At 40.2% G+C, this 25,852-nt stretch overlaps 1 protein-coding gene across 5 annotated transcripts in view; it reads right to left on the reverse strand.

The window, feature by feature from the left end:
- The window catches only part of ARHGAP32 (Rho GTPase activating protein 32), a 260,668-nt gene that overhangs the window by 84,041 nt on the left and 150,775 nt on the right, over positions 1–25,852 (reverse strand). For all 5 annotated transcript variants that reach the window (XM_053927526.2, XM_053927524.2, XM_053927525.2 and 2 more), the window contains 4 exons: positions 18,021–18,158; positions 15,344–15,436; positions 8,347–8,469; positions 6,765–6,842 (listed from right to left, as the gene is read on the reverse strand). In XM_053927526.2, coding sequence (XP_053783501.1) covers positions 6,765–6,842; positions 8,347–8,469; positions 15,344–15,436; positions 18,021–18,158 — 432 coding nt within the window. The remainder of the gene's footprint in view (positions 1–6,764; positions 6,843–8,346; positions 8,470–15,343; positions 15,437–18,020; positions 18,159–25,852) is intronic.

Genomic DNA, 25,852 nt, shown 5'->3' on the forward strand with positions numbered 1-25,852 from the left:
TAGGATTCCAACGACATGATGTTTTAGGAGAGGCAAAACTATGCAGACGGTAAGTGATCAGTAGGTTCAGGGCTGGGAGGAGAGCGGGGTAAATCAGTGGAGCACGGGCTTTTTGGGCAGTGAAACTAGTCTGTATGAACCCGTAATGATGGACACGCGTTATTATGCATTTGTTGAAGCCTCAGAACTATCCATCACAAAGATGAACTTTAATGTAAATAACGGGCTATAGTTACTAGTAATGTAGGAATAACGGTTCATTAATTATAACAAAAAGCAAGCCCCCAAATCATTTCAATCATTGTGGAGTAGGATGCAAACCTGATACTATTTTTATCCTTATGATTCTGGCTCTGGTGTTCCTCAGACCACTCCTAGACACGGCGCTTACCCTGTGCTGTAGGTGAACTCTGCAAATCAGCTGCTAGTCGACAAACATGAGCATCTCGCCAATTCTACTCAATCAATTATAATTCATTAAGTTATATGTTAATGACAGGAGAAACTGTGTATGTGTTGGGGGAACATTATGTGAAATTCTGTTATCTACTCAATTACTCTGTAAAGCTGTACTAAAATCTAAGGTCTATTATTATTTTTTAAATAATAATAATAAAATAAAACAAAGTCACCACCCAGCAACGGCACAGCGTCAGTTCCCAGCAACACAAAGGAAAGGCTTCCACAGTGAAGCCTGCGCCGAGGCACGCCCTGAGAGCAGGCCAGAGAGGAGACAATAAGCGAGCTCGTGACCAAGACGAGAAAAAGGTGAATCCCTGTAAAATGTCGAAACACAGCAAGGGGAGCAGACCTGCAGGGGGGCACTGGGCCAGCAAGCCTTCCAGCAGTGGGCAGAGCATCACACCTCAGAGTGGGCCTCGATCCTGGGGAGCAGTGGCCCACATCCTTGCTCCCGCTCACTCTGTCTTAAGAGTGGTCTGCTGTGAAAGGTCTTGATCCCCAGGAAGCCCACTGGCCAATCCAAGCCCTCGTCTCCTCCTCCACCCTTAGGTAAGACAGGCTTCCTGCCTCTGTGCTTCCTCCGTCATCATCTACTCACAAAGCCCAGGTTACAGAGTCCACCTGTGTGACCAGAGCCACAGCTATTCCCTGTCTGGCCAGTCCACCCAGGTCATGTGGACATCCTCTCCTCGGAAGACACACACATACTCTGCATTCCAAAGTCACCTCCTCCAGGAACCCCTCCCAGACCTTACAGGGGAGCCTTCTGGGCTCTGAACTTCCCACTTACCTGAGAGGACTGCTCGTCCCTTTGTCCTGCCCCAGGGGCACAGTGCCCAATGCCCAGAGGGCCTTCTGCCATGAATGAAATGAAGGCCTGATTCCAGACTGTGAGATCAAGGGGGCACCTTCTCAAATGCTGCCCAGGCCCCTCCCTCCATGCCTGAGGACAGCAGGGGCAGAGCACCCGTGGAGCAGACATTCCCAAGAGTGCTTCTTCCTCTTGAGAGCTTCCTCAAGCTCTCAGCAGTCATGGCCAAGGTCCCTAGGCTCTGCTTGCCCTTGGCCCAGGGCCAGCCTGGCTCTGGGAGGGCCCTGCTGTTTATCAAGTCTGTGGGAGACAGTCCCTGGACAGCCTTCAAGCCAGCCCTAAAGGTGACCCCAACTACCTAGCCATCCAGGACTGGTTGAAACCTATTCATACTGTGAAGCCCTAATCCCCAGTATCACAAAATGCACTTGAAGACAGGGCCTTCGAAGAGGCCATTAAGGTTAAGTAAGGTCATATAGTTGTGCCTATTCTCATCTGACTGGTGTCTTCATCAGAAGACATTAGGACACAGGGACGAAGACTTTGAGAATGTGCACAGAGAGAAAAGCATGTGAGGTCACAGTAATAACAGTGGCCACCTGCAAGCCAAGCAGAGAGGGTTCAGAAGAGACCAACCCTGGCAACACCCTGATCTTGCACTTCCAGCCTCCAGAACGCTAAGAAAAGTATAGGAGACCATTCTGTGTGGCGTGGGCCCAGCTTCCACTCAGAAAGCCCAGTGGGGAGTGAGGTCCAGCACACAGGACCCACACCCATGGATAGGTACTCTCGTGGGGAATCAGGCCTGCATTGTACCTAAGCCGCTTTGCAACTTGCTTTTTGCTAAAACTCCCTCACCCTGAATTGAGGCAGCAAACGTTTACTGCATATCTTTAAAGTAACTTCCTAAAATCTATGCTAAATCTTCCAAGGACAAGTGTAACCAGCTTAACCACTTTCCCCTTTACATTTGCAAATATCCTTCCTCTTTTAAGTAATTAGCAACACCCTCTCCTTTGTTTTCTGTAACCACCTACAGCACAGTAAATGAGGATCATCCTCAATGTAATGGGCCCAGAAAAGCAATAAAAGCCTGTCAAGGCAAGGGTCTAGGCACTCTCCTCTTGGGAGAGTGGCCATGCCGTCCCTTTTTCTCCACAGGACTCGGTGGTCCGCGTGTATTTGTCCACTGCAGCCACAACACACGGATCCCGCCGAGGGCCGGGATGGATCTGCATCAAGAAACTAATTTCTGTCAAGTCATACAGTCCATAGTCTGTGGTTATGGCAGCCCCAGAAAACGAATACATCATTGAATAATCAAGTGAAGGAACAGATGAACCTTAGAAACAGCAATACTCAATAACAGGAAAAAAAACCTCACAAAAAAGATGACTATTCTTTACATTCTTAATTTCTATCATTCATCTACACCAAGAACATTTTATATAAAATGTTCTTATATAAAGACCAAGTTTCTTTAATACCTTTAACATGTTAGCTGGCTTTTAAAAATTCAAATGGTAAATTACTCTTCGATGTAATGAGCTCTGTCCAGCAAGTATCCAGCCACATACTAAGAAAAATAGAGGAATTTATTGAAGATACCAAGATACAAGAAACACTGTACATAGGACAATGACACGTCAGTCCCCTTCAAAGTAGGCACCTTGGGACCTCACACAGTTCTCCCAATGGCCATCAGCTGCCCCGTTGTATTTTCCTAAATCTCACTGATGGTCTGGAATCTCTTCCCTCTCAAAGGTGATTTTAGTTTTGGGAGAAGCCAGAAACCGCAAATCTGGGCTGTAGAGGGACTGAGCCACCTGGGTGATTCGATGTTTCTCCAAAAAACTCTGCATGAGACATGATGGGTGAGCAGGCGTGTTGTCGTGATAAAGCTGCCAATCACCAGTTGCCCATGGCTGCGGCCTTCTGAATCATCCAACTAGTTTCCACAGAGGAATGATGTTGATTCATTGCTCTACTCAGTCATTTTAAATGTGACGGCCACACAGTACACATGCTCACTCAGCGGCATCTGCCGCCCCCACTGACCAGTACAGTGTCATCACTGTTCGTGCCAGCCGTTCCAGTCCACTCCCTGGCTGCCAGGTTACATCGATGTCGCACAAACTGTTCTCATTATGTTAACAATGACTGTGCTTTTCCCGGACAGACCTCGTCTATCCACCACATAAAACGAGGTGTACTAGGAACCTGAACTGGAGGTTTTCTAGCAGAGTTCCTTGCACACACTCGACGGAGGCCTGTCGGGGATGTGGCAGGAAGTCGAAGAGCTGTCCACCAGGCAGGTTCCACAGGGCATAAGGTGGAGCTGCCCTGACTGAACTACCCAGGCAGCCCCACTGGTACATTCTCTCCCACTGAGGTTAGATCTAAGTTCTGTCTAAGTAAAACTTCCACTAGGCTTTGTTTTCATTATGACAACTAATGGACTAAGCCATTATTCCAGTTATTTCAAACTTAAACATTAGGATTTTACAGGGATCTGATCTGCAATTATCATATATAGCAGGTCCTGGAATAGCATCATTTCGTTCAACGGCACTTCATTTTGTTGTAAAGGGGATGAAACGCCACAGGAACGGAACTCTGTCTACATCAATCAGCCTATGGTAAACTTAGTTTTGTTTTACATTGTTTCTGTTACAGTTGCAGAACCTCTTGACCATATGAGGAGAGGGAGGGCTTACTGTACACGGAGTAAATTACCATTATCTCCCTCTCTCAACAGAATATTTGAGGAGAGACAGGCGTATGCTCACAATTTAAAAATATCCAAAAAAGGGTAAAGACTGTCACAAATAGCCTGAAGAGGAGTTTTTCCCCAGATACCACGTATTAATCATCACATAAAAATGTAACACCTGGGAACAGTAACGTTCCCACCAGGACACCCGAATGCTTTGCAGTCCACAGCTGCTTAGTCTTTATAGCATTCCTCGTTGGCTGCAAAGAAAAGACATTCCTTGCCGTGGGGCAGAACACCGAGGTGGGGAGCATCAATAATACGAGAGTAAATGTGGAAATCATGCTGAATGCTCTTCAGGTGAACGACTGAGCAGCCCCGATTTGAGTCCTCACTCCATCACTTACTGACTTGGCATCCTGGCTTTTTTATCAACCTTCTCAAGGAACCCTCTCCATAAAATGGAGCACCATAACTACCACGAAGTTTGGCGAAGATTAAAGAAAACGTGTACAAAGGGCTTCGCAAGACTTTGCACATAACAGATGCTTCAATACATGCCCTCCCATTCACACCTCCCTGCACTAAACCATAGCAAGGTGCACTTCCAAACGGATGTGGCTTAGGAACAGCAAGGAGGAGTGAATGGTGCGGGTTCTCTCCTTCAAGTACTAGATTTCGTTTTTAAATGAAGTTTGACAGTGGCATCTAAGACTGGCTCCTGGCTTTAAGGTGCCCGCCAACACACATCACGGGCATCCTCCAGCACGGCCTGAACAGATGCAGAAGTCCCTCCAGGACCCGTCAGCGTGAAAAGAGCATTTATATGTGGAAAACCTTTCATCGGCAATTACAAGTCAATTCTTGAAGTTTAAAAATCCTTTTTTTATTTTAAATAATGTGTTTGGCAATAAATAAATTTAACTAGTTATCTTATTCTAATTTTTAAAAAAATAGTTCGTTCAGGCAATAAACTAATTTGTGTGACTCTACATAAAAGGGAAGGATAAATCTATACCCAGCACAGACTCAACATTTAATACCCGTGTGTTACATGAAGGAAGGGAAAATCTGCCAGTACCTTTATAATCGCAGAACTGAAATATTGAGAACTGGAGGGATTGTAAGTGGAACTCTCTAATTAAGAACAAACTAAAGGCCAAAGAAAGAGACTTGTCTCATATTATAACAAAGGTAACAATATCTAGACCCAAATATAACTGTCATTTTAAAGCCAAATATATTTTTGATCATCTTTGAGACCCTAATGTTCATATCTCATTTCCATGAACATGGAGAATTGACCCCTTAACAGAAAGAAAGATATCCCCAGTCTTCTCTTTACTCTTGTATTTAATCAAAGGTACCAATTATTCACAGCAGCTAAGAAGTCAGAGCACAGATAAAGGAGAACCCCAACTGTACAAATAAATAATCTGTGGAGTAATATGGATATAGTTTCGCTGGTCTTAATCATTACATTGAATTGCTATCAATATTTTATAATAGATAAAGAGACATAAAGTTAAATTTGTAAAATAAAAAAACAAAATTATTTAAATGTTAAAATCAACATTTGTTTTGAGTGAAGAATATGCATCAAGCTTGACCTAAGTACTTACATGTTTTGTCCTTACCGTCTTGGTCTTTCCACTAACCTCGTAAGGTAAAGAAAAGCCCTACCATCCCCACCTCACCAATAAAAAACCGGAGCACAGAGACGTTAAACAACGTGCCCAAGATAACCCAGGACTGAAACCCAGGAAATCTGCCACCAGAGCCCATGTTCCTCTCCGCCATGTGATTATTTCTTAATACATTTTATAAAAACCTAGTAATTAGTTTTTATTTCCTATGTAGTTAAAGCTCAATATTTATAATAGTTGTTAATATTTTCAACTACATAGCATATTTGATGTATGTAGGACTTCAGGAACATTTTTATAAATAGACCACAAAAAACGCAGGTTATATACTAAGAATACAATCTTTCTTTTTTTCTTTTGTTTCTGTATTTTAAAAAATTTTTGTTATTCAATTACAGTTGTCTGCATTTCCTCCCCATCCCTCCACCCTACCCTAGCCGAACCCACCTCCCTCCCCCGCCTCCACCCTCCCCCTTGATTTTGTCCATGTGTCCTTTATAGTAGTTCCTATAAACCCCTCTCCCCACTGTCTCCTCCCCACTCCCCTCTGGCTATTGTTAGATTGTTCTTAACTTTAATCTTAAGGCATTTTTAGATACTCTTTTAGTGACAGTTTTACAAGATTAAAGAAAACCTATCTATACTATGGAAATTAGTGCTAGTGAACCTAAGTGGTATCATTATCATGCCTAAAATTATCTAGCCACATATGGGAAAAGAAATGAGAATGCTTTAGGTTCTGCAATAAACACACAGTTTACATTGACAATTATAAATTTTAAAGAAAAAAACTGATCAAAATCTGGAGAGAAAATACATGTGAACCATGATGTAAAACCAGTACCAGAAGCAATGCAGAGTCACGGGCCCGATAATCTGACAGTGATCGTCAGGCCCGCCGTTCTGCGCACGCCTCGGCTGTATCAGCATTTAGAAAAGGAGTTAAAAATAACCGCAATAGGAACGGGAGAAGAGAACGCAACCCTAACATCAGCTACGTGTTTCTATCGCTGCAGAGGGAGCTTCTGAAGATAAAGTCTATTGCCAGTCCATGCTGTAAACCCCCGTATGATGGAAGAATCCAGAAACACTGTTCCTGGAACACTCCCACTCCTGATTCTCCGCTGCCTACCTGAAATCCGTGCTTGCCTCTCCACCATGTGCTTAACACTTTGGGGGGCATGTCAATCACAGAAACGATGTCGCCCACCTAGGAGAAAAAATTTAAGTGAAATGTTTCCAGTCAAATTTTAAATCGTTTTATCTAGAATTTAATCTGAACTGTAACCAAAAGGTAAAGGGTAATTACTCTCAGGGCAATTGTTTCTGAAAAACACAAAACTCCTTTCTGGAAAGAATTTAATAACCTTAACCGCTTGTTAAGGAGAGGGCCACAGAAAGTGAAGCAGCACAGAGGCCATGCTCCAGCCTAACGCGAGCAGGAACGTCAGAAAGCCAGACTTACAGTTCTGAAGGCTGGCACCATCCATCATCAACACTTCCGTTAAAATTCTGTCACTGCTGTTACTAAAGCGACCAGATTCACTTCTACAGACAGATATAAATACTCATACTTACAGCAACAGCAGCTTCTATTGCTGCCACAGTTAGTGAGCACCGACCGTGTGCGGGGCACCGTGCTGAGCGCTTCACATGATCTGATTTAATCCTCTAAGGAAGGCCTAATATGTCTACAGTTACCGGGTTACCCTTAGGAAGCATAAAATTTGATGACCACTACACTTCTTTCAAGAAATGGTACAACAGCTTACTTCCTTCACTCTAAAAAAAAAACCTAATGGTTTATATAGATTTTTACAAAATCGTAAGTACAAATTGCAGTAATAGTTCTTGGTAACACTGAATGGAAGTTATATTCTTTGACCAAAGTAAGGGATGGTCTCTGTGACAGAACGAAGCACTTCAGAGCAATGTCACTCTGACGTACAGGGTGGCTTTAAGGGTTTTTCTTCCACATTCACGACTCACGTGTCAGGTCAGGGAAGAGTCGTCTTCAACAAAGCCACGCTTGCTGACAGACTTGGCATCTTCCAAAACCTACATTCCTTTGGGCATAGAGCCCCAAAACTGAGTTTGAGAACAGTTCGAATTCTACACAGTAAAAACTTGTTTGTTCTTAAACAGAGTAACTGTCAGCATTTTCGTTTTTACCTCTCATTGGCCAAAATATTTAAGGAAGAGATTTAATCCCTTCCTTCCCGCATCGGAAAGCAAGCCATTCTGATTTCCCTGCTCACTTCTGCATTAGCTCCATCTTTGCTGGGTGTCACTTGTAGGTACTAAAAACACGAGGGAAAAAAAGGCTGACACCTGGCTTTCCAGAAGCTGACAGAGACAAACAGGAGAAAAATGATGAGTGAATGTACTGAGGTGATTTGTCAGTGATAAGCCAGGAATGGCTCCGAATGACATTCCATCCAGACTTTTTTTTTTTTTGGCCAGGGGTTGTATTTGCATGGAGTAGGGAAAGGAGATCAATATTACTTCCTAGATGAAATGGGAGACACTGAGGTTGAAATTTTCAAAGATGAGTCCAGTCATTTAAGTAAAAATAGATGGCATGCCAAGCTAAAAGATAATGGGGTGTGAAAAAACCCTGTGCTTTTAATTAAAAAATGATGAAAACATTGAGGGTGAGGCTAGAAAAGCAGCAAGAACTGAGCTAACACAGAGCAGCAACTTCAGGCATTTACCTCCAAGGTCAGCTCGTCAGGGGCCCGAGCTGTGTACCTCTTGATGACATGGGCGGCGCCAACGGCGGGAGTGTTAATGGATGATTCCTCATGTACTAGAAGGTGATTCCCCTTATTATCAATCTATAACAAAAAAATGTAGTATGAGGTGGTGAGAGACGAAACTTGCAAAAGTTTCTTTGACATCGATTTGATTTAAGGCAACTATAACAAAAGAATTTTTTAAAACTATATTATCATCGATTGAATACTTAATGTATGCCAGTTATTATTCTCTGCATATAACATATGATTTAATTTAATCCCCATAACTGTAGAAGATGCTAATCATCATTATCATTATTTGAAAATGAAGATGCTAAAGCTAAAAAGAGGTTATGTCATTTCCAACACATTAAATAATTTTCACAGAGACAATAATAAAAGAGCGAAGATCTCAATGCAAGTGGCTTGGATCAGCTCTACAATCTTCCCACTTCCCATCCTTCCAAAGAGAAGAGAATAATATAACTCTGCACACACAAATGACAGAAAAACACCTAACGTATTTACTGGATATAGTATCATCTAAGACTTATTCTTTTTTCCTATTTTGTTTATTCTGTTTTTTAGACACACACAAGTGAATTCACATAATATTTGTATTTCTCTGCCTCGCTTATTGCACATGTCATAATACTTTCTATGTTCACCCATGTTGTCACAAATGGTCAGATTTTGTTCTCTTTTATGGCTCAGTAATACTCCACTGTATATATGTACCATTTCTTCTTCATCCATTTGACTAGTGATGGATAATTAGGTGGCTTCCATATATTGGCTATTATAAATAATGCTGCAACGATTTCTAATTCTCTCAGTATCTCAATTAGGGTGCATACAACTTCTCTAATTAGTGCTTTCAGGTTCTTCAGATAAATACCCAGAAATAGAATTGCTGGGTCATATAGAAATTCTATTCTTAATTTTCCAAGGAACCGCCATACTGTTTTCCATAGTGGCTGTTCTGGTTTAAAATCCCACCAACAGCGCACAAGGGGTTCCCTTTTCTCAACATCCTTGCCTATATTTGTTTCTTGATTTATTGATGACAGCCATTTGCACAGGTGCAAGGTGATATCTCATTACGGTTTTAATTTGCATTTTCCTGATGAGTAAGAATGTTGAGTATCTTTTCATATGTCTACTGGCCATCTGTGTATCTTTAGAGAAATGTCTGTTCCAGTCTTCTGCCTATTTTTTAATTGGAGCACATTTTTTGGTGTTAACTTGTATAATTCCTGATATATTTGGGATATAATATGTTGTATGGTTGGCAAATATGGTTTCCCATTCATAAAGCTGTCTTTTCACTTTGTTGACGCCTTCCTTCGCTGCGCAAATACGTTTTAGTTTGATGTAGATCCATTTGCTTATTTTTCTATTGTTCCCCTCTCCCAAGAAAACATACCTCCAAAAATATTACTAAGTGCAATGGAAAATTTTTCCTGCCTAAGTTTCCTTCAATGAGTGTTATGGTTTCAGGTCTTACACTTAAGTCTTTAATTGATTTTGAGTTTATTCTATATGGTGTAAGGAAGTTATCCAGTTTCATTTTTTTGCATGTTATCTATCGAGTCCTCCCAGTACCACTTACTGAAGAGACTGTCTTTACCCCATTGTATTTTCTTCTTTGTCATGGGTTAGTTGACCACATAGACATGGGTCTATTTCTAGGATCTCCATTTTATTCCACTGATCTATGTGTCTGTATTTACACCAGCAAAAATGCCGTTTTGATTACTATAGCCTTATAGTATTGTTTGATGTCAGGAAGTGTAATACCTCCAACTTTGCTTTTTTTACTGGTTCCATATAAATTTTAGGCTTATTTGTTCTAACTCTGTGAAAAATGCCATTGGTATTTTGATCGGGATTGCACCGAATCTATAGGTTGCTTTGGGTAGTGTGGACAGTTTAACAATGTTAATTACTCCTATCCATGAACATGGTATATGCTTCCATTTATTTCTATCTTCTTGAATTTCTTTCTACAATGTCTTAAAGTTTTCAGAGTACAAGTCTTTTTTTACCTCCTTGGTTAAATTTATTCATAGGTATTTTACTCTATTTGATGCTATTGTAAATATAATTACTTTCTTACTTTCTCTTTCTGATAGTCCATTATTAGTGTATTAAAATGCAATTTCTGAATATTCGTTTTGCATCTTGCAGCTTTACTGAATTCACTTATTCTAAATAATTTCTTGGTGGAATCTTTAGGGTTCTATGTATATGGTATCATATCATATGCAATAAGGACAGTTTTACTTCTTCCCTTACAGTTTGGAATGTCTTTCATTTCTTTATTATATCTAATTACTGTGGCTAGTATATCCAATACTATGATGAATACAAGTGGTGAAAGTGGACATCCTTGTCTTGTTCCTGATTTTAAAGAAAAGCTTCCAGCTTTTCACTACTGAGCATGATGTTGGCTGTAGGTTTGTCATATGTGGCCTTTATTATGTTGAGGTGTGTTTGTTCCCTCTATCTCCACGTTGCTGAAAGTTTTTAACACAAATGGATGTGGGATTTGGTCAAATGCTTTGTATCTACTAATATGATCACATGAGTGTTAGCCTTCATTTTGATTATGTGGTGTATCACGTTAATTATTTTGCAGATACTGACCCAACCTGTATCCCAGGGAAACATCCCACTTGGTCACGGCGCAGGAACGTCTTAGGTGTTGCTGAATTCCGTTTGCTAATATTTTGGTGAGGATTCTTGCATATACGTTCATCAGGGATATTGGCCTCTAATTTTCTTTTTTTGTAGTGTCTTTGTCTGATTTTGATAACAGGATAATGCTAGCCTCATAAAATTGGTTCAGGGTCCTTCCCTCCTACTCAATATTTTGGAATAGTTTGAGAGGCCAACTGTTAATTTTTCTTTGAATGTTTGGTAAAATTCTTCTGTCAAGCCATCTGGTCTGATACTTCTTTGCTGGCAGTTTTTTGATTATTGATTCAATTTCATTAGTAGATATCAGTTGGTTCAGACTTTCTGTTTCTTCCTGACTCGGTCTTGGATTACTCTAAGTTTCTAGGAATTTTTCCATTACTTTCAGGCTGTCCCATCTGTTGGCATATAACTGCTTGTAATATTTTCTTATAATTATTTGTATTTCTGTGGTCTCAGCTGTCACTTTTTCTTCATTTATGACAATCTGGGCCCTCTCTCTTTTATTCTTGATGCATCACCATTTTCCATACTTTCTGTGTGCGTTTTATGATCTGAAGTGGGTCTCTTGTAGGCAGCACAGGCACAGGTCATGTGTGTTCTGCATTCAGCCACCCCATGTCTTTTTAGTTCATTTACATTAAAAGTAATTATTGATAGGTATTTAGTTTGGCTGTTTTTATGAACTGTTTTCTGATTGCTTTTGTAGTTTTCCTTTTTTATTCTCCTGCTATCTTCTATGTTGACGACATTCTATAGTGTTATGTTTAGATTCCAATCTCTTTTATTCTTGTCCATCTTTCATAGGTTGTGGTTTGAGGTTGCCATGTGCTTCACATAAACCAAGTTACGCTTGTAGAAGTCTGTTTTCTCAATGTTTATGTACGTATTTATTTTTTGAGAGAGAGGGGAAGGGAGAAAGAGAGGGAGAGAAACATTGATACGAAAAACATCAATCGGTTGCCTCTCATACGCGCCCCACCTGGGGACTGAACCCACAACCCGGGCATGTGCCCTGACCAGAAATCTAATTGGTGACCTTGCGCTATGAGAGACAATGCCCAACCAGCTGAGCCATACCAGTCAGTACACTGATGGTAGCTTAAGTTCAAACACATTCTTCAACCGCTGCAATTTTCAGGCTTGTCCCTTCCACATTTACACTTTTGTCATTGTTTTTTACTTGCTTCGTGTGTGTGTTTGTGTGTACCCCTTAATTTGTTGTCGCAATTACACATGATCTTCCTGCTTTTGCTTTTAACCTTTGTACTACTATTACAGTTGGTTCACCCACTGTTTCTACTGTGTTTACCTTTGTCAGTGAGAAGATTTTCTTTCTGATATTTTCATATTCCTTCTTTTATCTTTTCTACTTAAAGAAGACTCTTTTGACATTTGTTATAATAATGGTTTAGTGGTAATGAATTTTTAGTTTTTTCTTCTTTGGGACACTCTATCTCCTTCTCCATTCTAAATGATAGTCTTGCTGGGTAGAGCAATCTTGGTTGTAGGTTTTTGCTTTTCATCACTTTGAATACTTCATGCCAATCCCCTCTGGCTCGCAAGGTCTCTATTGAGAAATCAGCTGACAGTCTTATGGGAGCTCCCATGTAGGTAACTGCTTTTCTCTTTCTATTTCTAAGATTCTCTCCTTGTCTTTAACCTTTGGCATTTTATTTATGATGTGTCTTAGTGTGGGCCTCTTTGGGTTCATCTTGTCTGGGTTTCTTTGTGCTTCCTGGACTTGTATGTTTATTTCCCTTACCAGGATGGAGAAGTTTTCAGTCATTATTTCTTCAAATAGGTTTTTAATCCCTTGCTCAGTCTCTTCACCTTCTGGTAGTCCTATGACACAAATGTTGGTACACTTGATGTTGTATCAGAGGCCCTTTAAACTATCTTCATTTTTTGAAATTATTTTTCTCCTTGCTGTTACAATTGGGTGTTTTCTGCTACCTTGTCTTTCAAATCACTGATTCAATCCTCTGCTTCATCTAATCTGCTCTTGATTTCTTCTAATATAGTCTTTACTTCAGTTCTTGTATTTTTCATTTCTGACTACTTCTCTTTTACCATTTTATATCATTTTTGTGTGTTTTTAATCTCTTTGTTGAAGTCCTCACTGAGTCCATCTATTCTCCCCCTACCTTCACTGAGCATCCTTATAACCAGTGTTCTGAACTCTGTATCTGGCAAATTGCTTGTCTCATTTCATTTAGTTCTTTTTTGAAGTTTTGTCCTGTTCTTTTATTTGAGAAACTTTTTTTCTGGTCTCCTCATTTTGGCTGACTTTCTGTGTTTGTTTGAAAGTATTAGGTAGATCTGCTGTGTCTCCCAGTCTTAAACAGTGGCTTTACATAGAAGGTGTCCTGCAGTTCCCAGTGATGCAGCCTCCTTAGTCACACAAGTCAAGTGCTCTAGGGATGTCCCCTGTGTGGGCTGTGTGTGCCCTCCTGTAGTATTTAAGCTTCGATTGCTGTTCGTAAGCCAGTGGGTAGGGCTGACCCTCAGGATCGCTGCCTTTGAGGGCTGGCTGTGAGGACAGTGAATGAGCTGTTGTGCAGAAGCTGACCCCATAGAAAGGGAGCAACTGTTGCAGGGCTTGGGTACCCGCTGAGTCCATCCTTCGTGTATGTTATCTGTGGAGATGGGTGGTGGTGCTCTGGTGTGGTCTGAAGCTGTCCGTCAGGTGTGTTGTTTCTGGACTTCTTAGGAGGGACCCTGGTGCAGATCAAGGCCAGCCATCATTTGCACTGTGCTTGGAGCCTCTTGGTAGAAGGTGCAAAGTGATCTGTGGCAGGTTGCCACTTGTGTTGGGGTTGAAGGTACTTGGGAAAGGCTACACTGTGTAATGAAGTTGGCTGGCACTTGTGCGGAGCTTGTGATCCTCTGGTGGGCACCACAGTGGGAGCTGAGACCAGCTGCCACTGTACTGGGCTGCTTAATTGAAGCTAGTTTCCAGTGTAAAACTGGCTGCCACTTATGCCAAGCATGGAACCACCTGATGGGAGTTATGATGCAAATTGAGACCTGTTGCTGCTTGTGCTGGCCTTGGGGCCGCTTAGCAATAACTACCACGCATGCTGAGGCCAGCAGCTGCTTGTCTAGGGTTTATAGAAGTTTGAGATATTTTGGGAAAGTCTATAGCATGAACTGAGGCAGACCACGTGTGTAAAGGAGCCACATTAGGTGGGCAGGCAAACTGGGGGGGTTGGGTCTCAGGCACTCACTAAGAGGGGGTGAACAGTGTTCGCCAGATTAGTAGAGAGCTCAGATTTGGTGCTTTCCTGCCCTGTGCTGGCTGGGTGGAAGGAGAGTTCAACAAGGTAACAACGTGGCCTGCTAGCACTTCTGTCCCTGGAGAGAGTTACCCAACCTCTGCCCAAACAGCCCTTACCCTGTAGTTCATAAACGTATTTCCTTCCCATATGCCCCTGGCATGTTTCAGCTGTTGCCCTTATGCTGAAGCTCAGTGCCAGTGAGTCTGTGAGTGAATGAGTCTATGCATGGGCCCTTTAAGAGGAACACCCGGGTCTCTAACACCTTTTTTTCTTTCACGGATGCAATCCCCACTGGTTTTCACAGGAAAATGTTGTGGGGACTTTTCTTCCCGGCACTGAAACCCTAGGCTAGGGAGGCTGGTATGTGGCTGGGACCACGTGCTCCTAAGAGGGGACCTGCAGAGCTGAGATACCCCTCCCGATTCTCAGTTGCCACGCCATGGGTTGGGACCTGCCTGTTCCACATCGTCCTTCTTACCCATCTCAACATGGATTCTTTCTCATAGCCTTAGTGACAGGACTTCTTTCCAGCAAGTCTTCAAATGGTTCTCAATAAGGGCTGTTCTGTAGTTCAGCTGTAACTCTGATGTGGTCATGGGAGCAGGTGAGCACAGAGTTTACCTACTCTGTCGTCCTCACCGAAAGTCACCCAAGACTTATTCTTAAATCAGGTCCTTTAAAAGGCTGTCTCTTGTTCGTAAATAATGAAAAAACATTTTCAATTACTGGCAATTGAAAAAATATACCTACCTTTTTAAACGTATACATTAACAACATATCAAAGACCAAAATAACCATATTAAAACTGTTTTCCTGGACCATCAAAGTTTTGACATGGGAAATATTTAATGTGTCATACATCCTTCCAGAGTATAGAAGAAACTGCATTTTGTTACTCCTGAAACTCAATAGCTCTTAAAATTAAGCTAATATTAAATTTCCTAAGCAGCCAATTTAAAAATAAACCTTAACAAGCACGAACTACAGAGTACCTCCATCCACGTCAGGGCAGGGCCGCAGTTGACCTTGTTGCCAGCGATGGCCGAGAGGCGGGACAGGTAAGCGGCGAGCGTCTGAGCCACTGACTGAAGAGAAAGAGAAGCGTCAGTGGTGACTCGCAGTAGAGACACCACACGGCGACAGAGGAGCTATTCTAAATCGGTTGTTTCTACAGAAAAAGCAAACCTGCAGATGTTTCGGCATTTTAATAGTCATAGAGGGTCCTTCACAGAGCCGTAACAGTTCCTTGAACTGAAACCATGGGCACTTCCCTACCAAGGCCCTGTCTTGCACAGAACTTCAACATTTAACCCGTCATCATCAGGGGACAGACTATTTTACAGCCTCTAATTTTACTGCTGCTGCTTTCTACTTTTGTATGGAAGCCTAAAAGATACTAATAGCAAGGACACACTTGGCTTTCCTGCGCAGCTTCTCCCAGCGACCCTGAAACACTTTCCCCGGGACCTGCGGGACTTCTCCCGCTGCAGCAGGACAGCAGCGTCACACGTGATCCTAGCCCATGGGTCGGCTCAGTGGACCAGGAATGTGACGTAGCTTGACGTGGCCTAACACGGGATACTGAGAGAATTAGGAATATGACACAGAATTTCAGCTCAGTCTGGCTGCTGTCTTAAAACAGATAAAAACCCAGCACCTGCTGGTAGTGACCACGTTCTGAGACAGTATGAGAGAGAAAATTATGCAACAGACAGACAGAGATGGGAAATGGAGAGAGAGAGAGACGTACAGGTCCTCTATGATACAAAATATCAGTGGTTTTAAGATGTTCCCCAGACTCTGCTGTAGCGTCAGTCCTCACACGATCGATGGCGTTGCTACTTCGCCCTGCATACTTAACTGCCTTGGAATTAATTACAGAATTGAAATGGGCCCCCACCAGGACTTGGAAGACACTCTGCAGTTTTTGAGCATCCACTGCAGCTGCCAAGGAGTCTAAGCTAATACAATTCTTGTTCTGTTGAGAAAATCTGTTGTTTGCTCTCTAGAAGTCTTTCTGGGTTTCTCTCTGCTCTGGCATGTTGAAATTTTTACTACATGTTTCTAGATGTGTGTCTTTTCACTCATTACATTAGCACTTAATGGAACCATGTAATTTGAAATATGCCCTTTTTAACTTTAGGGAATTTTCCTATATTAATTTTAAGTGAATTCCAATGAGAGGAAAGTAGGGACTCCTCAATCTATTCTCCTTGTGTCCTAACTACTCTCTCACAAGTTTTTATACCTTTGGGGGCTGCATTTCTTATAAACCCTGACCTTTCAGCTGATTCTCTATTTGCCTTTGTCAATTTTTTATGTAGTCCAGCAATTCAGGTTTGCTATCATATTTTACTTTTGCAAAATTCTGCTCTCACTCTATGAATGTGACTGCTTTACTCTCTGAGTATACTAATCATGTTCCTCAAGGCCCTCCGTTTGCCCTTCTGTTACTTTTTTACAGTCACATGCCGCTCAACTGATGGGGCTACGTTCTGAGAGATGCATCCTCAGGGGATCTCAGTGTGCGAACATCACGGAGTGCGCGCACATACACAAACCCAGACGGTGTAGTCCACTGCACACCTGGGCTATGCGGCATAGCCTATGGCTCTTACAAACCTGTACAGCATGTTACTGTGCAAACTAACACGAGATTAAATCATGCACAAGCGAAAATGATGCAACCAAGAGGCATAATAAATACGAGATGAATGAGGCTGCTGCCGCCGGCATACCAGGGCACAGTAAGTAAAAAGAGTAAGTACACTCAGAAACAGTGCTGTCAAAGTGTTCCATAGTAAACCCAGTCACGCAGTCATGTATCATCAAGTACTGTGTATTGCACATAATTGCACGTGCTGTACTTTCACGTGACTGGCGGCACAGTAGGTTTGTCGACACTCTTATCACCATGAACACTTGAGTGCCTGAGTGATGCACTGCACTACGAGGTTATGACAGCGACCACCTCACTAGGACATAGAAAATGTTTGGCTCCATTATAATCTTACAGGACCTCTGTCATACACGCAGTCCGTTACTGACCAGCACGTGACTGCACACTGTTTTTCCCTGTCGGATCTCTAGTGTATCTGTCTTATGCAGTCTTCCTGCACACGTATTTTATGCCCTGTTTTCTTGTCCTCGTAAGTCTTACCTCCTCTACTTTCAAACATTCCTTATAATTTTTTATTCCCTGATGGTTCTTTTCATTTTCTGATGCTATAAAAAAAATCTCATCCCTTTAAAAAAGTTTTAAATCATTTGTATTTTTACTAGAAATATTTGGCAGGAATGGAGGTGGCTGTGCAGATATAGCGTGCTATCATAAATTAACAAGCAAACAGCATCAGTTCAAGATCCGTGTACCTGATTATTACTGAAGTCAAGGTCTTTCGTATTTTTTGCGTCCATATTTTATATTTTCTTTGGAGAAAGTCTGTTCATAAAGATTGCTCATTTATATATTATTACAATATGAGATTTTTTCATTATAAAATTACACATTAAATGTACTTTACTAACCATTCTATATAGCATTTCTAATTTTTCAGTCACGAAATAATTAAATAATCCCAAGAATTATCCTGAGTGTTCAATATACTGTAAGCTTTTATTTAGTATACAGGCAAAAATTTCTGCTAATTTCCATATACAGTTAATTACCTCTGGACTGTCCTTCAGGGCGTCTGAACGGGGGAGTTCTGAGAGCTGGGAGAACCGGCGGTCATAGATACACAGATGAAGATGCTTGTCAAGTACTCGGAAATCTTCGTAACTTCTTTTAACAATCCAACTTTTGCCCTGAGGGTATGAAAAAAAGGCTCCTATAATTCATCTCTATTAGGAAATGCTTATGAACCAGGCCTTATTCTAAAATGTATTTCATTCAGAGGACTTTCTATTTTCTAATGGAAAGCTGCTATTTACTCGATAATAAAAAGTTAAACCCCAAAACAATCTGGTGAGTTACATTACACGAGAAGGTCCATGACGGACCATGAGACGGAACTCTCCACTAACCCTCTTCCCACCACTCGTCAAAGCCCTCTGGCTCTCTGGGAACAGAAACTGTTAGACGGTTCAGACGCATGTAACCGTAACCCTGCAGAAGGACCCGTAAAATAATTTTGAGTGAGAGAAAACTATTAAAAATTAAAGAAAAATAAAACCAGGTTATCACCAACATTTTCTGTGACTGACACTAGAAATATACTAAAATTAAAATTAAGTCTTCATCTATAATGACTCAATAAGCATATATTACCTAAAACCCATTATTACTCCCCACTTCTTAGGCTTTCTTCCTTTCCTCGCCCAATCTCACAAACTCATTAAAAATAAAAACCTCCTCACCCAGCATTTTGAGCACCTACTGTCTTCTAATTTTATCTTGAATCTACCACTTCCAATAGCCATACCTTCAGTGAGGACTAACATCCTTTCTTAGCTGGTATGTTGCTAACGCTCCCTGCCTACGATCTCCTCCCTCACTCTACTCCCCCCAATACAAAACGCAACGCTTATCTGTTCACACTGGCAAAAATCCGTAAAAAGCAGTGTGGTCAGCAACGATGAACAGGTCCTGAGTGCAGAGCATCTGGTTTTTCAATTTAATCTAATTTTATATGGGGACTTTCATCTCCTAAGAACCTAGAAGAACTAGGAGAATAATACTCCAGAGTACCAGTCGTCCCAGAATGAAAGACAACATTTTTCGTGTAGCTCTTCTCCATTCTCCTCAGGCAAATGGCACAGAAACAGAAGGTATCACTTCATAGGGGAGGTGCTGAGTTTTAAGCAGAGGTATGTCAAAAACTAGCAGGACAAAGTGTCTAATCCTACTTTGGACTATAAATCTCCATTACATAGATCTCCTCTTTCAGACAGCTGTTAGGATAAGGTAAGAGAACAGATGCGGCACTTTTAAAGAACAGTATCCTACATTTAAAGGACAGTGTTCTAGTCCCTATTCTAGGAAATGCTAGCACAATCCCTCTAGAATGGGATCCAGTTAACTCTGGTGATCAATCTGAATTGACAAGCACTGATCCACAGGATTAAGCCCAAATGTATCTGCATATATCAGAGCTTGCATTACCTGGGTCCATTCTACTCTGATAGTCTGATCTCATTCACTACTCGTCCACGCCCTTTCTTTGCTTCCGGCTAGCTCAATTACTTCCACTCCTTCATTTTATGAGATGTATATGCCCTTTCTTGCCTCCATGAGTTTTAAGTGCTATTCCGTCTGCCTCGGAAAGTCACTCTTTCACTCCTTGCTCAATCAAGTAAGCTCCTTTGTTTGCTTAGTTCAACAGATGCCTTGTGCCCAACACTTTCCTAAACGACCACAGGGTGCTAAATACTTCTTTCTTTGGGATGGCAAAAAAATTAATAAATAAAAATACACAACAAAGGCAGAAAAAGAGGAGACAAACTTCTTATCACAGAGTTGCAATAGTTTTTCTTTCACACTTACACACCTATTAAAAATTATGCAACGTTTCAAATATCAGAAAAATACAAAAAAAAAAATAACAACACGCACCTATGTCTCTTACCACAGAGATTAAAAGGCTAGATATACATTAAAAGATAGATATACATTGTTGACTCTTGTTTCACAGCTCTGGACATTTTTCAAGAGCCAATTATCACAGATGTGAAGCCCCATTCTCTGTTGTGTTCTCTTTCTGAAGGAAAGGACTGGAGTTAATGTGCACTGTTATCATGCATAAATACATGCTTTGTGTCTTTACTACATGTTAATACATCCGCAAATAATGCACATTATTGTTTTGAGTCTCACATAATTCACCTATTTTGGGAACATGAACAGCATGTGGAGTTGTTTCCATGTTGATACAGATAGCTTTATTACTAGACAAATGCTAGAGTGTCACTTACTAGAGGAGTACAACCCCAGGTTCCTCTCCCACTCCCCTACGGCAGGGGAGTAAGGACTTCACGCTTGGCACTTTTGCATGTAGTACTGCAGTGAACGCGTTCCTGTCTCGTCCCACACACGTGGGAGACATTCTCCACAGCAGCTGCCTGCAAGCGATCCTAATGTATGACCATCATCAACTTCATTTTAAATTTGCCGAACTGGACCCCGAAGTAATAATACCACATTTGTGTGAATTGCATATTCCTAAGCAGAAACCTGTTCATCTTCTCCTTTAAAATGATGACTTTTACTTACTGATATGTGTGAAAGAATAGGGACTAAAGTAAGTGTCAAATAACGTAATTTAAATTTGCATTTGGACAAGAAGGTTTAGCTGCCCTCATCCAAGCATTTTAAATTCACCCATTCTATCCTCTGACTTGGGTTTGGCGGACGATGTTTGAAAAATTGTGTTTGAACACCTTTAAGAACAGGACAATACATTTGATTTGTCAATGTGATTGCCACACCAAGCCATTTGTCTTATTTATGTCACCTGCATAGATGCTGAAGCTATATAGATTAATCTACTACTGAAATAGAGAAATAGCTAAAAACCTGGCTCTGGGATGCCCCAGTAAATCCTGGCTAATTAAGAATTGCATGCAGTACGGTAATATAAAGAGCCTTGCAGAGAGCCAGAAAAGGCTCATTTAATTTAAGAAACTTTCTGAGCTGGACATTATCAGAATTAGGGAACAAAGTTTCCAAACAACACCCCATGGTATTTAGCAGAACAAATGACTGGTCACCAAAAGCTCAGCAACTAAAAGCACAAAAGAGTAGTCTTATTGATTACTGTTATGCATATGAGGGTTTAGCGAGGGAAGGGTTAATATATCATCAGAGGTCAAAAGTAGTTTTCCATATTAGCTGAATTATAAGCTTCAACACTGGGGAGTGAAATCCTAAATTTAATATAAAGAATTTTATAAATGTTTTAAATCATGAACTTTATAAAATTTAATGGCAAAATCTGTACAATGCTGCCACTAATCAAAAGATAGCAGGTGTAGCTACATTAATTTCACACAGAGCTGAGCTCGGATCAAGGACAGTTATCAGGGAAAAAGGGTGTTACATAATAACAGAGAGGATAATTCTCCAAAAAGATCTAACAATCCTTAATGCCTGCAATAGGGCATGAAAACATGTGAAACACAAACTGATAGAACCGTGAAAGGAAACACGTGAATCCACTATTACAGAAGGAGACTTCAACATCCCTCTAACAAAAATGGACAGACCCAGCAGGCAGAAAATCAGTAAGGGAACACTTGAACTCAACACCACCATCAATTAACCGCATATGATGCACATCTATAGATTACTTCATCCAAAAAACATCCCTCTCAAGCTCACATGGATCATTGCCAAGAGACCACATTCTGGGCCATAAAACAAATGTTAACAAATTTAAATTTTTAAATACAATGTCTGCTCTCAAACCATGATACAATTGAACTAGAAATCAATAACAAGAAGATAGCAAGAAAGTCCCAAAATACTGGCAAGATTAAGCAAAACACTTCTAAATAACACACGGGTCAAAGAAAAAACTCCCAGGGAACAACTTAAAGATTAAAACACAACACATCAAAATGCAGGAGGAGCAGCAAAAGCAGGGCCGAGCAGGATTACTGACAGCACTGAATGCATCTATTAGAAAAGAAGGGTCCAAGTTCAATCATCTAAAATTCCATCTTAGGAAAACAGAGAAAGAAGAACGAATTAAAACCAAAATAAACAGAATAAAAGAAATAAAAATGAAAGCAGAACTCAATGAACTTGATAACAAAACATCAGTGAGATAACCAACAAAATCAAAAGTGGTTCTTGGAAATGATCAATGAAATCATAAAATTCAAGCCGAGATAGGTATGGAAAAAAGAGAGGACACAAATTACTAATATCAGAAATAAAAAAGGGAACATCGCAACAGACCCTACAAACACATAAAGGAACACTATACTATAAACAATATGTATGCCCACAAATTTCATAACGACAATGAAATGGACCAATTCCTTGAAAGACACAATCTGTCAAAACTCACACAAGAAAGAAGCAATCTGAGTAGGTCTATATCTGTTAAGTAAATTTAATAAATAATTAATAAACTTCCAAAAAAGAACGCACCAGCCAAACTGGGTTCACTGGTGAATTATACCAAGCATTTGAAGAAGAGATTATACCAATTCCCTACAATATCTTTCAAAAGATTAAAGCAGAGAGAATACTTCCTAATTCATTCTATGAGGCTAGAACAAGAAAGAAAAAAATACAGGCCAATATGTCTTGTGAATATCAATGTAAAACTCCTCAACAAAATTTTAGCTACGGGAATCCAACAACATATAAAAATAATTATACACCACAATCAAGTGGAATCTATACCAGATACGGAAGGCTGGTTCAACATTCAAAAGTCAATTAATGTAAGCCATGACATCATCAGGAGAGAAAAAAAATCACAGGATCACATCAACAGATACAGAAAAGTATCTGACAAAATCAAACATTCATGACAAAAATATCTCAGTAAACTAGGAATACAGAACTTCCTCAAGCTGATAAAGAATACCTATTAAAACTCACAGTTAACATGACACCCAATGTTGAGAAACTTGAAGCTTTCTGACTAAGATCAGGAATAAGGCCAAGATGTCCCCTTTCATCAATGCTTTTCAACACTCTACTGGAATTACTAGCTAATGTAATAAGACAAGAAAAAGAAATAAAAGATACAGACTGGGAAGGAAAAAATAAAATTGCCTTTGTAAACAGATGGCATAATCATCTAGGCAAAATATGCAAAAAAAATTGACAAAAAATTTCTGAAATAAGTGATTATAGTAAAATAGCAAAATTCAAGGTTAATGTAAAAAAGTCAATTGCTTTCTTATATACTAGCAATGAGTAAGTGAAATCAGAAATTACCATATTTTACTATGTATAATGCACACTTTTTGCACAAGTTTTTGAGGGAAAAATAAGGGTGCACATTATACATGGGTAGTACTAATTCTGTATCTATATAAATAAATGTTTTTAATTCTCTTCTTTATGCTTATGCATAAGTGTATGGAAAGTCTAATTCTAGAAAGCAATAACAATACCTGTACGCAAAATAATACCCTGGAATACATTGATCAGTTTTATTTCTACATATAAAAAATTAAAATTCAATTGAAAAATTAAGTGCTAGCTGGTATGGTCAGTGGATGGAGCACTGGCTTGCAAACCAAAGGCTGGCCAGTTTGATTGCCACATGCCTGGGTTGCAGGCCAGGTCCTCCCTCAGTAGGGGACATAAAAGAGGCGACCACATATTGATGTTTCTCCCTCTCTCTTTCTCCCTCCCTTCCCCCTCTCTAAAAATAAATAAATAAAAATCTTTTTTAAAAAATTAAAATGAAAGATTTTTTTCCTTAAAGTTTGGGCCAAAAACATGGGTGCGCATTATATACAGCAAAGTGCAGTTCTGGTAAAAGCACAGTAACATTTACATTAGCATGAAATACTCAGGTATAAACCTAACAAAATATGTACAGTATCTTTATGAGGAAAACTGCCAAACTCCAGTGAAAGAAATTGAAGAACTAAATAAATGGAGAGATATACCTTTTTTATGGATGGAAAGACTCAATATTGTCAAAATACCAGTTCTTCCCAACTTGATCTATACATTCACAATGTTATTGCAATCAAAACCCCAGCAAGTTATTTTTGTGTATGTCAACAAACTGATTCTAAATTTCATCTGAAGAGGCAAAAAACCAGTAGAGCTAACACAACATTGAAGAGGAACAAAGCTGGAGGACTGACACTATCCAGCTTCAAGATTTACCATAAAGAGTGATGTTGACAAAGGAATAGACATACGTATCCAAGGAACAAAACAGAGCTCAGAAGCAGACCGACCTAAAAACAGTCTGCTGATCTTTGACAAAGGAGCAAAGGCACTAAAATGGAGAAAGACCGTCTGGTAACAAATGGTGCTGCAACAATTGGACATCCAGAGGCAAAGAGAACTTATTCTAGACATAGACTTTACAACTTTTAAAAAAAAAAACTAACTCAAAATGGATTACGGACTTTAATGTAAAATGTGAAACAATAAAACTCCTAGAAGATAACATAGAAGAAAATGTAGATGACCTTGGGTTTGGTGATAACTCTTTTCAGATATAATACCAAAGGCACGATCCATAAAAGAAAGAATTGATAGGCTGGATTTCACTGAACTTAAAGTTTCCTGCTGTCAAAGACACTGTCAAGACAACAAAAAGACAAGCCACACACTTGGATAAACTGTTTACAGAAGCCCTATCTGATAAGGGACTGTTGTGCAAAATATGCAAAGAACTCTTTAAACATCAAAAATAAGAAAGCAACTGATTCAAAAATGTGTAAAAGACCTTAACAGACACCTCACCAAAAAGATACACAGATGACAAATAAGCATATGAAGCCCATATAAGCATACTCTACACTGTATGACATCACAGAAATGCAAATTAAAACAACAGCAAAATACCACTATACCCCTAGTGGAATGGCAAAAATCCAGAACACTGGTAACACCCAATGTTGGCGAGAATGTGAAGCAACAGGAACTTTCCTTCATTGATGAAATGGTACAGCCACATTGGAAGGCAGTTTGTCAGTTTGTTACAAAACTAAACATACTCATCATAGGATCCAACAATTACATTCCTTGGTGGTTACCCAAATGAGCTGAGAAGTTATGGCCACACAAAACCTACACACAAATGCTTATAGAAGTCTTCATTGTAACTGCCAAAACTTGGAAGCAATCTTCAGCTGATGAATGAATGAATAAACAAACTGTGGTACATCCAAACAATGGAATATTGTTTAGCAATAAAAAGAAGTAAGCTATGAAGCTATACAAGAGCATAAAGGAAATGGAAATGCATATTACTAAGCGAAAGAAGCCAACCTGGAAAAGCTACTTGCTACATAATTCCAACTACCTGACATTCTGGAAAAGACAAAACTATGGAAACAATAAAAGGATCAGTGGTTACCGGGAGTTAGTGAGAGGTGAGAAATGAACAGGTGGGGCATAGCTGATTTTTAGGCCAGTGACACTATTCTGTGACACTTTAGTGGTGGATACATGTCACTGTAAATGTATCCAAACCCACAGACTGCGCACCACCACGAGCAAGCTCTTGATGACAATGATCAATTGGGACAAATGCACCGTGCTGGTGGGGAATGTCCACAGCGGAGGAGGACGTGCACATGTGGGAACTACGTACTTTCCACTCAGTTTTGTGGGAATCTAAAACTGCTCTAAAAAATAAAGTTCACTAACTTAAAACAGTAATCATGTCCTCTTCCGCCTAAGCAGTCTTGCTCACAGAAATCAGTATCAACACCCAGCCACATAAATGCAGCAGCCTTGGGAGTCTCAAAAAGTAAATGCTAGAGACTGGATTTCAAAATTCATTTCTTCATATATAAGTGAATTGATTTCTTTCAACTTTTAAAAAATGTGTGTTAGCAAAAGTCTG

This window comes from Desmodus rotundus, chromosome 7 (genome assembly GCF_022682495.2).
Source record: "Desmodus rotundus isolate HL8 chromosome 7, HLdesRot8A.1, whole genome shotgun sequence".
Classification (NCBI taxonomy): Eukaryota; Metazoa; Chordata; class Mammalia; order Chiroptera; family Phyllostomidae; genus Desmodus; species Desmodus rotundus.